At 47.1% G+C, this 12,342-nt stretch overlaps 1 protein-coding gene across 4 annotated transcripts in view; it reads left to right on the top strand.

The window, feature by feature from the left end:
* The window catches only part of MTR (5-methyltetrahydrofolate-homocysteine methyltransferase), a 297,858-nt gene that overhangs the window by 273,916 nt on the left and 11,600 nt on the right, over window positions 1-12,342 (top strand). For all 4 annotated transcript variants that reach the window (XM_073793635.1, XM_073793634.1, XM_033841771.2 and 1 more), the window contains one exon: window positions 11,923-12,021. In XM_073793635.1, the coding sequence (XP_073649736.1) occupies window positions 11,923-12,021 (99 nt within the window). The remainder of the gene's footprint in view (window positions 1-11,922; window positions 12,022-12,342) is intronic.

The following is a 12,342-nucleotide window of genomic DNA, read 5'->3' as shown; positions in this document are numbered from 1 at the left end:
TTTAGTCCGAGCTGCTCTGAAGGGCAACAGAGAGCGCTGAGAGAGCTTCTGTGAAGGGGCAACACAGAGCGCTGAGATTTAGTGAGAGCTGCACTGAAGGGGCAACAGCGAGCGCTGAGAGTTAGAGCTGCGTTGAAGGGGCAACACAGAGCGTTGAGACTCAGGGCTGCTGTGAAGCGGAAAAAGAATGGTGAGAGTTAGAGCTGTTGTGAAGGGGCAACACACAGCGCTGAGAGTTAGAGCTGCTGTGAAGGGGCGACAGAGCTCGCTGAGGTTCAGAGCTGCTCTGAAGGGGCAACAGAGCGCTCTGAGAGTTAGAGCTGCTGTGAAGGGGCAACTGAGAGCACTTAGAGTTAAAGCCGCTGTGAAGGGGCAACAGAGAGCGTAGAGAGTCAGGGCTGCTGTGAAGCGGAAACAGAGATTGGTGAGAGTTAGAGCTGCTGTGAAGGGGAAACAGAGTGGTGAGAGTTACAGCTGTTGTGAAGGGGCAACACAGCGCTGAGATTTAGAGCTGCTGTGAAGGGGCAACACAGATCGCTGAGATTTAGTCAGAGCTCCTCTGAAGGGGCAACAGAGCGCTCTGAGAGTTAGAGCTGCTGTGAAGTGGCCACAGAGAGCGCTGAGATTTAGTGCTACTAAGAAGGGCAACAGAGCGCGCTGAGAGTTAGGGCTGCTGTGAAGGGGCAACAGAGCGTGCTGAGAGAGTTTCTGTGAAGGGGCAACACAGCGCGCTGAGATTTAGTCAGAGCTGCACTGAAGGGGCAACAGCGAGCGCTGAGAGTTAGAGCTGCGTTGAAAGGGCAACACAGAGCGTTGAGAGTCAGGGCTGCTGTGAAGCGGAAACAGAATGGTGAGAGTTAGAGCTGTTGTGAAGGGGCAACACACAGCGCTGAGAGTTAGAGCTGCTGTGAAGGGGCAGCAGAGCTCGCTGAGGTTCAGAGCTGTTCTGAAGGGGCAACAGAGCGCTCTGAGAGTTAGTGCTGCTGTGAAGGGCCCACAGAAATCGCTGAGATTTAGTGCTACTCTGAAGGGCAACAGAGCGCGCTGAGAGTTAGAGCTGCTGTGAAGGGGAAACAGAGTGGTGAGAGTTACAGATGTTGTTGAGGGGCAACACACAGCGCTGAGATTTAGAGCTGCTGTGAAGGGGCAATAGAGAGCACTGAGAGTTAAAGCTGCCTTGGGGAAACAGAGTGCGCTGAGATTTAGTCAGAGCTGCTGTGAAGGGCAACAGAGTGTTCTGAGAGTTAGAGCTGCTCTGAAGGGGCAATAAAGAGTGCTGAGAATTAGAACTGCATTGAAGTGGCAACACACGGCGCTGAGAGTTAGAGCTGCTGTGAAGGGGCAACGGAGAGCGCTGATTTATTGCTGTTTTGAAGGGGCAGTAAAGAGTGGTGAGCATTAGAGCTGCGTTGAAGGGGCAACACAGGGCGCTGAGAGTTAGACCTGCTGTGAAGGGGCAACCGGGAGCGCTGAGAGTTAGTCAGACTGATCTGAAGGGCAACAGAGCGCGCTGAGAGTTAGAGCTGCTGTGAACCTCGGTGAGGTTTAGAGCTGCTGTGAAGGGGCAACTGAGAGGGATTAGAATTAGAGCTGCTCTGAAGAAGCAAACAGAGCGCTGAGAGATTGAGCTGCTGTGGAGGGGAAACAGAGAGCGCTGAGATTTAGTCAGAGCTGCTCTGAAGGGCAACAGAGAGCGCCTAGAGAGCTTCTGTGAAGGGGTAACACAGCGCTGAGATTTAGTGAGAGCTGCACTGAAGGGGCAACAGCGAGCGCTGAGAGTTAGAGCTGCGTTGAAGGGGCAACACAGAGCGTTGAGAGTCAGGGCTGCTGTGAAGCAGAAACAGAATGGTGAGAGTTAGAGCTGCTGTGAAGGGGCAACACACAGCGCTGAGAGTTAGAGCTGCTGTGAAGGGGCAGTAGAGCTCGCTGAGGTTCAGAGCTGCTGTGAAGGGGCAACTGAGAGCCCTTAGAGTTAGAGCTGCTCTGAAGAAGCAGACAGGGCTGAGAGATAGGGGTGCTGTGGAGGGGAAACCGAGAGCGCGGAGATTCAGTCAGAGCTGCTCTGAAGGGTCAACAGAGCGCTTTGAGAGTTAGAGCTGCTGTGAAGGGGCAACTGAGAGCACTTAGAGTTAAAGCCGCTGTGAAGGGGCAATAGAGAGCGTAGAGAGTCAGGGCTGCTGTGAAGCGGAAACAGAGAGTGGTGAGAGTTACAACTTTTGTGAAGGGGCAACACACAGCGCTGAGATTTAGAGCTGCTGTGAAGGGGCAACACAGATCGCTGAGATTTCCTCAGAGCTCCTCTGAAGGGGCAACAGAGCGCTTTGAGATTTAGAGCTGCTGTGAAGGGGCAACACAGATCGCTAAGATTTACTCAGAGCTCCTCTGAAGGGGCAACAGAGAGCGCTTAGAATTAGAGCTGCTCTCAATTAGCAAACAGCGGTGAGAGTTAGGGCTCCTGTGAAGGGGCAATAGAGAGCGCTGAGAGTGAAAGCTGCCTTGGGGAAACAGACAGCACTGAGATTTAGTCAGAGCTGCTCTGAAGGGCAATAGAGAGGGGTGAGAGAGCTGCGTTAAAGTGGGAACAGAGAGTGCTGTGAGTTATAGAGCTGCATTGAAGGGGCAACTGAGAGCGCTTAGAGTTAGAGCTGCTGTGAAGGGGAAAGAGAGAGAGCTCTGAGAGTTAGAGCTGCGTTGAAGGGGCAACACGGTGTGCTGCGAGATAGAGCTGGTGTGAAGGGGCAACAGAGAGCGCTGAGATTTAGTCAGAGCTACAATGAAGGGTCAACAGAGCGCTGAGAGTTACAGCTGCTATGAATGGGCAACAGTGAGCGCTGAGTTACAGCTGTGTTGATGGGCAACCCAGAGCGTTGAGAGTGAGGGCTGCTGTGAAGCAGAAACAGAGCGGTGAGAGTTAGAGCTCCTGTGAAGGGGCAATAGAGCGCTCTGAGAGGTAGAGCTGCTGTGAAGGGGCCACAGAAAGCGCTGAGATTTAGTCAGTGCTACTCTGAAGGGCAACAGAGCGCGCTGAGAGTCAGAGCTGCTGTGAAGGGGCAACACAGCGCACTGAGATTTAGTCAGAGCTGCACTGAAGGGGCAACAGCGAGCGCTGAGCGTTAGAGCTGCGTTGAAGGGGCAACAGAGCTCGCTGAGGTTTACAGCTGCTGTGAAGGGGCAACTGAGAGCGCTTAGAATTAGAGCTGCTCTCAAGTAGCAAACAGAGCGGTGAGAGTTAGAGCTCCTGTGAAGGGGCAATAGAGAGCGCTGAGAGTTAAAGCTGCCTTGGCGAAATAGAGAGCACTGAAATTTAGTCAGAGCTCCTCTGAAGGGGCAACAGAGCGCTCTGAGAGTTAGAGCTGCTGTGAAGGGGCCACAGAAAGCGCTGAGATTTAGTCAGTGGTACTCTGAAGGGCAACAGAGCGCGCTGAGAGTTAGAGGTGCTGTGAAGGGGCAACACAGCGCACTGAGATTTAGTCAGAGCTGCACTGAAGGGGCAACAGCGAGCGCTGAGCGTTAGAGCTGCGTTGAAGGGGCAACAGAGCTCGCTGAGGTTTACAGCTGCTGTGAATGGGCAACTGAGAGCGCTTAGAATTAGAGCTGCTGTCAAGTAGCAAACAGAGCGGTGAGAATTAGAGCTCCTGTGAAGGGGCAATAGAGAGCGCTGAGAGTTAAAGCTGCCTTGGCGAAATAGAGAGCACTGAAATTTAGTCAGAGCTCCTCTGAAGGGGCAACAGAGCGCTCTGAGAGTTAGAGCTGCTGTGAAGGGGCCACAGAAAGCGCTGAGATTTAGTCAGTGCTATTCTGAAGGGCAACAGAGCGCGCTGAGAGTTAGAGCTGCTGTGAATGGGCAACAGTGAGCGCTGAGTTACAGCTGTGTTGATCGGCAACCCAGAGCGTTGAGAGTGAGGGCTGCTATTAAGCGGAAACAGAGTGGTGAGAGTTAGAGCTGCTGTGAAGGGGCAACACATAGCGTTGAGAGTTAGAGCTGCTGGGAAGGGGCTACACAGAGCGCTGAAATTTAGTCAGAGCTGCTCTGAAGAGGCAACAGCGAGCGCTGAGAGTGAAAGCTGCTGTGGAGGGGCCACAGAAAGCGCTGAGATTTAGTCAGTGCTACTCTCAAGGGCAACAGAGCGCGCTGAGAGTTAGAGCTGCTGTGAAGGGGAAACAGAGAGCCTAGAGATTTAGTCAGAGCTCCTCTGAAGGGGCAACAGAGCGCTCTGAGAGTTAGAGCTGCTGTGAAGGGGCCACAGAAAGCGCTGAGATTTAGTCAGTGCTACTCTGAAGGGCAACAGAGCGCGCTGAGAGTTACAGCTGCTGTGAAGGGGCAACACAGAGCGCTTGAGAGTCAGTCCGTGCTCCTGTGAAGGGGCACCAGAGATCGCTGAGAATTAGAGCTGCGTTGAAGTGGCAACACAGAGCGCTGAGAGATAGAGCTGTTGTGAAGGCGAAACAGAGAGCGCTGAGATTTAGTGAGAGCTGCTATGAAGGGGCAACAGAGCGCTGAGAGTTATAGCTGCTATGAATGGGCAACAGAGAGCGCTGAGATTTAGTCACAGCTGCTCGGAAGGGACAACAGAGGGGGCTGAGTGTTAGAGCTGCTGTGAAGGGGCAAAACAGAGAGCTGAGATTTAGCGTTGCTGAGAAGGGGCAACACATAGCGCTGAGAGTTAGAGCTCCTGTGAAGGGGCAAGAGATAGCGGTGAGAGTTAGAGCGGCTGTGAAGGGGAAACAGTGGTGAGTGTTAGAGCCGCTGTGAAGGGGCAACAGTGAGCTCTGCGAGTTAGAGGTCTGTTGAAAGGGCAACACAGAGCGTTGAGAGTCGGGGCTGCTGTGAAGGGGAAGCAGAGTGGTGAGAGTTAGAGCTTCTGGGCAGAGGAAACAGAGTGGTGAGAGTTAGAGTTGCTGTGAAGGGGCAACAGAGATCGCTGAGAGTTAGAGCTGTTGTAAAGGGGCAATGAAGAGAGTGCTGAGCATTAGAGCTGCGTTGAAGGGGCAACACAGGGCGCTGAGAGTTAGAGCTGCTGTGATGGGGCAACAGAGAGCGCTGAGATTTAGTCAGAGCTGCTCGGAAGGGACAACATAGAGCGCTGAGTGTTTGTCAGAGCTGCTGTGAAGGGGCAACAGAAAGCCCTGAGATTTATTCAGAGCTGCTGTGAATGGGCAACAGTGAGCGCTGAGAGTTAGAGCTGTGTTGGAGGGGCAACACAGAACGTTGAGAGTTAGGGCTGCTGTGAAGCAGAAACAGAGAGTGGTGAGAGTTAGAGCTGTTGTGAAGGGGCAACACACAGCGCTGAGATTGAGTTAGAGCTGCTTTGAAGGGGCAACTGAGTGCGCTGAGAGTTAGAGCTGCTGTGACGGGGCAACAGAGAGGGCTGAGGCTTTGTCAGAGGTGCTGTGAAGGGGTAACAGAGAGCGCTGAGAGTTAGAGCTGCGTTGAAGGGGTAGCAGAGCTCGCTGAGGTTTAGAGCTGCGTTGAAGGGGCAACTGAGAGCGCTGAGGTTTACAGCTGCTGTGAAGCGGCAGCTGAGAGCGCTTAGAATTAGAGGCGCTCTGAAGGAGCAAACAGAGTGGTGAGAGTTAGAGCTCCTGCGTAGGGGCAACAGAGAGCCTGAGAGTTAGAGCTGCGTTGAAGGGGCAACACAGAGGGCTCTGAGTTGAGGGTATTGTCCAAAACCTTCTATTGGTTTTTGTTTTTAACATTTTTATTGGAGTATAATTGCTTTACAATGGTGTGTTAGTTTCTGATTTACAACAAAATCAATCAGTTATATATATATACATATGTTTCCTTATCTCTTCTCTCTTGCGTCTTCCTCCCTCCCACCCTCCCTATCCCACACCTCCCTGTGGTCACAAAGCACAGAGCTGATCTTCTGTTTAATTGTACTAGGGAAATGTGAAAAAATATCCTTGGGCTCGTGTCGTGGTCACTGCGGGTGTGTGCATTGCCGGAAGGAGGACGGGTGTGTGTGTCCTGTGTTTTCCGGCACCACCCCCGAGCCAGCTGCAGCAGTGCTGGCCTGAGTAATAGGAAGGGTGCCAGGACACTTGGACCTTGACACCAACCCAGAGAGATTTCAGCCATTGACAAATATTTACAAACATGAATGGGCACTTCTTAACTCTGTGCCAGAGATGAAAGGAATGCAGAATTTTTTAATCAATTTTATTTGAAGTATAGTTTTTTACAACGTTGTGTTAGTTTCTGCTGTACAGCAAAGTAATTCAGTTATGCATATATATGCATTCTTTTTAATAATCTTTTGCATTATTTATATATTTTTAACATGTTTATTGGAGTATAATTGCTTTACAATAGTGTGTTAGTTTCTGCTTTATAACAAAATGAATCAGTTATACATATACATATGTTCCCATATCTCTTCCCTCTTGCGTCTCCCTCCCTCCCTCCCTATCCCACCCCTCTAGGTGTCACAAACCACTGAGCTGATCTCCCTGTGCTATGCGGCTGCTTCTCACTAGCTATGTATTTTACATTTGATAGTGTATATATGTCTGTGCCACTCTCTCACTTTGTCACAGCTTACCCTTCCCTCTCCCCTTATCCTCAAGTCCATTCTCTAGTAGGTCTGTGTCTTTATTCTTGTCTTGCCCCTAGGTTCTTCATGACCTTTTTTTTTCTTAGATTCCACATATATGTGTTAGCATATGGTATTTGTTTTTCTCCTTCGACTTTTACTTCACTCTGTATGACAGACTCTAGGTACATCCACCTCACTACAAATAACTCAATTTCGTTTCTTTTTATGAGTAATATTCCATTGTATATATGTGCCACATTTTTTTTATCCATTCATCTCTTTTTTTGTTTTGTTTTGTTTTTTGCGGTACGCGGGCCTCTCACTGTGTGGCCTCTCCCGTTGCGGAGCACAGGCTCCGGACGCGCAGGCTCAGCGGCCATGGCTTATGGGCCCAGCCGCTCCGCGGCATGTGGGATCTTCCCGGACCGGGGCACGAACCTGTGTCCCCTGCATCGGCAGGCGGACTCTCAACGACTGCGCCACCAGGAAAGCCCCCTCATTGTAGTTATGATTTGCATTTCTCTAATGATTAATGATGTTGAGCATTCCTTCATGTGTTTGTTGGCAATCTGTATATCTTCTTTGGAGAAATGTCTATTTAGGTCTTCTGCCCACTTTTGGATTGAGTTGTTTGTTTTTTTTTATATTGAGCTGCATGAGCTGCTTGTAAATTTTAAAGATTAATCCTTTGTCAGTTGCTTCATTTGCAAATATTTTCTCCCATTCTGAGGATTGTCTTTTTGTCTTGTTTGTGGTTTCCTTTACTATGCAAAAGATTTGAAGTTTCATTAGGTCTCATTTGTTTATTTTTGTTTTTATTTCCATTTCTCTAGGAAGTGGGTCAAAAAGGATCTTGCTGTGATTTATGTCAGAGTGTTCTGCCTATGTTTTCCTCTAAGAGTTTGATAGTGTCTGGCCTTACATGAAAGTCTTTAATCCATTTTGAGTTTATTTTTGTGTATGGTGTTAGGGAGTGTTCTAATTTCATACTTTTACATGTACCTGTCCAGTTTTCCCAGCACCACTTATTGAAGAGGCTATCTTTCCTCCACTGTACATTCCTGCCTCCTTTATCAAAGATAAGGTGACCATATGTGCGTGAGTTTATCTCTGGGCTTTCTATCCTGTTCCATTGATGTATATTTCTGTTTTTGTGCCAGTACCATACTGTCTTGATTACTGTAGCTTTGTAGTATAGTCTGAAGTCAGGGAGCCTGATTCTCTTTTGCATTATTGAATATAGGACATTGAATACAGTTCTCTGTGCTATACAGTAGGACTCTGTTGTCTATCTATTCTCTATATAAAAGCTTACAACTTCTAACCCCCTCCCCCTTGGCAAACACCAGTCTGTTCTGTATGTCCATGATTCTGTTTTTGTTTCATAGATAAGTTCATTTGTGTCCTATTTTAGATTCCACATATAGGTGGAATATATCGTATGGAATTTATATATGGATATATGGAATTTATATATGGATATATATGGATATATGGAATTTATATATGGATATATGGAATTTATATATGGATATATGGAATTTATATATGGATATATGGAATATATATTCCATATATCGTATGGAATTTGTCTTTCTCTTTCTGATTTACTTCACTCAGTATGAAAATCTCTTGGTCCATCCATATTTCTGCAAATGGCATTATTTTGTTCTTTTTTATGGCTGAGTAGTAAGGAATGTAGAATTTTTTTTAATGACCCATTTCCAGGTAGAAAAACGTTTAATCTGGAATGGGCCAGTTGACCCTACCCAAGGGCAGAAAAGCATTCACAGATATATGTTGAAAACACAGAATTTGGTAAATATAATAAAGAACTTACCTAAGTGGTTTTTCCTGCTTTTCTCCATCAGTGAAGCCTAACATCGTCTCTTCTTACGTGTTTCATTATTTTCACTGAATAATGGGATATAATAGGTTGTGGGAATCTGAGTGACCATGTGGTGCAGTGGTTTCCAAGTTTGTTTTAGCCACAGAAACCTTGTTTGCAAGTGATGTCTCCCCTGAAAACTCAGTAGTATACAAAGGAGAGCAGCCCCTTCCACCCCTCATCCCATTCCTGGTTCTCATTGGAAGAGCACAATTTAAGCACCATTAATCTAGTCCAACCTTCACATTTGCAGGCGAGGGGCCTGGTGACTTGTGACACTACCAGGCACTGTCACGCAGCCTGGACCAGGGCGACACATTTCCTGAGCCATTTTCCAAAGGAATTCTTTCAGATCTTTGAATTTACTTATATGAAAATTATACAATAATCAGTAACATTATTAAATATTTATAGTGTACCCAGCACTGTGCTAAGTGCTTCACATGGATTTTTTATTTTATCCTCATGAGGTATACTTTTATCCTCATGAGGATACTTTCATTATCCCCATTTTAGAGGTGAGGAAACAGGAACGAAGAGATTAGTAACTCTTGAGGCCACACATCCCTGAAGCAACAGGTGTGGATTTGAATGCAGGTGCTCTTACTCTGTGAGGCGTTAGTTAAACTTGTTTCCATTAATATCTAATGTCCCCTTTATTAAGAAGGATAAAATTAAATCGGGCTGGAGTCATAAAATTGCAGTTATTTAAATTGCCATTGAGATAGACTAACATGCAAATAAACTACATTTCTACAACTCAATTTAAAAATAATTTTTTGGATCTTATATTTGGATAGTGTTTCGTAAAGAGGTTATGTCAGGTCCATGGTTGAGTAACCAGTGAGCCTCTCTTTAAGGCTTATTCCTGTTTTCAAATGCTAATGAATGACTGTGAACATTTCCTGTTTGGAGACCAGGCCGTTGGTCCCGTTTGCATGCACAGTGGTAACACTGACCCCACAGGTCGGGGAAGACTTTAGCTGGGAATGACTTGGTCCCTTGATTCTCTTCCGAGGACACTCCTCCACCGTCTGGAAGAGCTAAAGCCCCGTGGACCCAGCTGGAAGCCAGCAGAGGATGAGGCGTGGGTGTCTGTGCCTTTTACCGTTCGGTCCAGCCAGGCAGTCAACAGTAGTTGGCTCTTCTCATATACAAAGAAACAGCCACCTTTTGAAATTACTCAGACATAAGTCTGATGGCAAATCATTTGGGTAATTGCCAGTGACACATTTCGGGAGTCAGTGGTACAGTGTGTTTAGGTTGATTTGTTTAGATTGATTGATGGTTCAGAGTCTTTTGATCTCACTGCAGTGATCATGACGCAGGTTTACACTCTAGCTACTGTGTCATGTATTTATTTGAAAGGTTCCAAAATGTGGCAATTACGTACATAATAGTTGGAGATTTAGACCGGATGATGGATGCCCCCTTACTCTCTTTCCTTTTTTTAAAAAAAATAAAAAACAAGGTGTGAATATTCAGTCCTCTTTAAATTAGAAAATAAATTTTCAACATATTCCCAACATAAATTGTGCTGCAATTTGCCGTGAGAAAGAAAAAAGAAAAAAAAGGAAAAGTTCTACTATGTCTGATGGTTGGCAAGAAAACACAGGATGGACTCTGGTTTTGTGATGGAAGGACCACATAGATTAGCCCATATAATTGGCCATGAGCTTGTTTCCATTGAGCAAGTCAGCCTGGGCAGGGAGGGGCCTGTTACCGCAGCTCTGGCAGCAGGAGCTCCACGGGGGGTGTGGAAGGGACCAGGCAACAGCAGCAACCCCTTCCATTTACCCAGTAGTTCCTGTGTTGGATGCTGTCAAGTTCTGGAAATCGGGGAGTTACTTTCTCAGAGTTTAAATTCTAGCAGAACGCAACAGTGTTTTAAAACAGTGATTGCATGTACTTTGGGGGAGCTCAGGAGTAGACATCCTTTCTTGTTTTCATGAGCTCTGCTGGATTTCCTAAATGAGGACTCCATTGAGGTGAGGTTCACGTAAGACTGGGAATTACTCTAGTATGCATACCCTTTGGGAGCCTGTTTTTAGGCTTATCACAATGGCCTTTACTGATTATATTTCTTAATAAAGTGATTTGGTTTTATACTAACTCACAGGTGATTGGATTTTTATTAGAGATACTCAGACAATTCACACAGAATTATAGACATTTGAAGCTGATGGGCACTTTAGCCATCACCCAGCTGAACTTCCTCCATTTCAGATAATGGTATTGAACTTCCCTGCCTTTTTGTGTGTTAGAAAATCCTGCTGGAGGATGCAGGGTTGGGGCAGTGCTGTGATTTTGGAACTGATGTGAACAGCAGCAGCCATTTCCTCTTCCTTTGTGATTTTATTTTGAGCTTTGGTGGCAGCTGTTCTACCTATTTGATAATCATAGTCATAAATACTATTTAGCTGATTCTAGTTTTACAGTTTACTGAGTAGCCTCACTTTTCTCAGATGATCAGTTTCCTTTCTTATTTTAGCACAAGCTCATGGTTTACTGTGAAGATCAGCCTCATTCCATCAGCAAACATTTTGTGAGGATGCACCTTCTATGTGCTGGGCCCCACGTTAGAAGCCAGGGGCACGAAGGTGGTTAAGGTGCAATCCTACCCTCACAGGGCCTGTCCTCTAGTCAGGGAGGTAGATGCCTAGGCAGATGCTGGAAGCCTGTGGTAAATGCAGTGATGGAGAGATGAACAGAGTATCTTTGAAACCCTGAAGAGGGGGTACCTAACCAGTGTGTTTTGGGGCCCCAAGACCACCCCCAGTTTCAGTGATTTGCTAGGACTCACAGAACTCAGAAACACTGTTATACTCACAATCACGGTTTATAACCATGAAAGGATACAGATTAAAATTGAGTGGAATCTAGAGAAGGCCAGGCACCAGCATCCAGGTGTCTCTCCCCTCGGAGTCATACGGACAGAGCTTAATTCTTCCACTAATGATGTGTGACAGCATGTACAGAGTGTTGCCGACCAGGGACGCTCGCCTGAGCCCTAGTGTCTTGGGCTTTTATTGGAAGCCAGTCACATAGGCAGGGCATGCTCACCTGTCTGACCTGTCTGAGTACCTTAGGGGGTTCTCAGGCTTCAACCCCTCCAGAGGTTAGATAGCACGGAAGCCAAGTTCCCCCATAATTCACATCGTTAGCATAAACTTTCTGGGATGGCCTGAGGCCCCAGGTAGACAAAGACATTCTTTATCAGGCAGGATATTCTGAGGGCTTAGAGTTTATCTCCCAGGAGCGGTCAAAGTCCAGTCTCTTCTTTGTAACGTGCAACATTGGAGCATCCCAGGCCTGCTGAGTTAACCCTTTACTGTAAAGCCAGGCAGGCATTAGCACAACTGGTGAAGGGAGAGGAAGTGATGTTAGTATGGGAAGGCTTCCTGAAGGAGGTGACCCTAGGACTGACCAGTATTACTCATGTTTTATCTTCTTTCGCTGCTCTATGGTTATTGAACTTTGATCTTGCATTTTCAGTGTTCTCAACTGTTAGATGAGAATCTAAAAGATGAGTACTTTGAGGAGATCATGGAAGAATATGAAGATATTAGACAAGACCATTATGAGTCTCTCAAAGTAAGTGACAAAAACAGGTCCCCGCTTGTTTGGGTAATAAAACGATCCTACAGTTTTTTGGTTTTTTTTTTTGGCCGCGTCAGGTCTTAGTTGTGGCACGCAGGATCTTCGTTGCGGCACGCGGGCTTCTCTAGTTGTGGCCCGTGGCTCCAGGGTGCACGGGCTCGGTAGTCGCGGTGCGCGGGCTCTCTAGTTGTGGCGCACGGGCTTAGTTGCCCCACAGCATGTGGGATCTTAGTTTCCTGACCAGGGATTTAACCTGCATCCCTTGCATTGGAAGGCGGATTCTTAACCACTGGACCAACAGGGAAGTCCGATCCT

The sequence above is a fragment of the Tursiops truncatus genome, chromosome 16 (genome assembly GCF_011762595.2).
Source record: "Tursiops truncatus isolate mTurTru1 chromosome 16, mTurTru1.mat.Y, whole genome shotgun sequence".
Classification (NCBI taxonomy): Eukaryota; Metazoa; Chordata; class Mammalia; order Artiodactyla; family Delphinidae; genus Tursiops; species Tursiops truncatus.
This window is presented reverse-complemented; position numbering and strand designations above follow the sequence as displayed.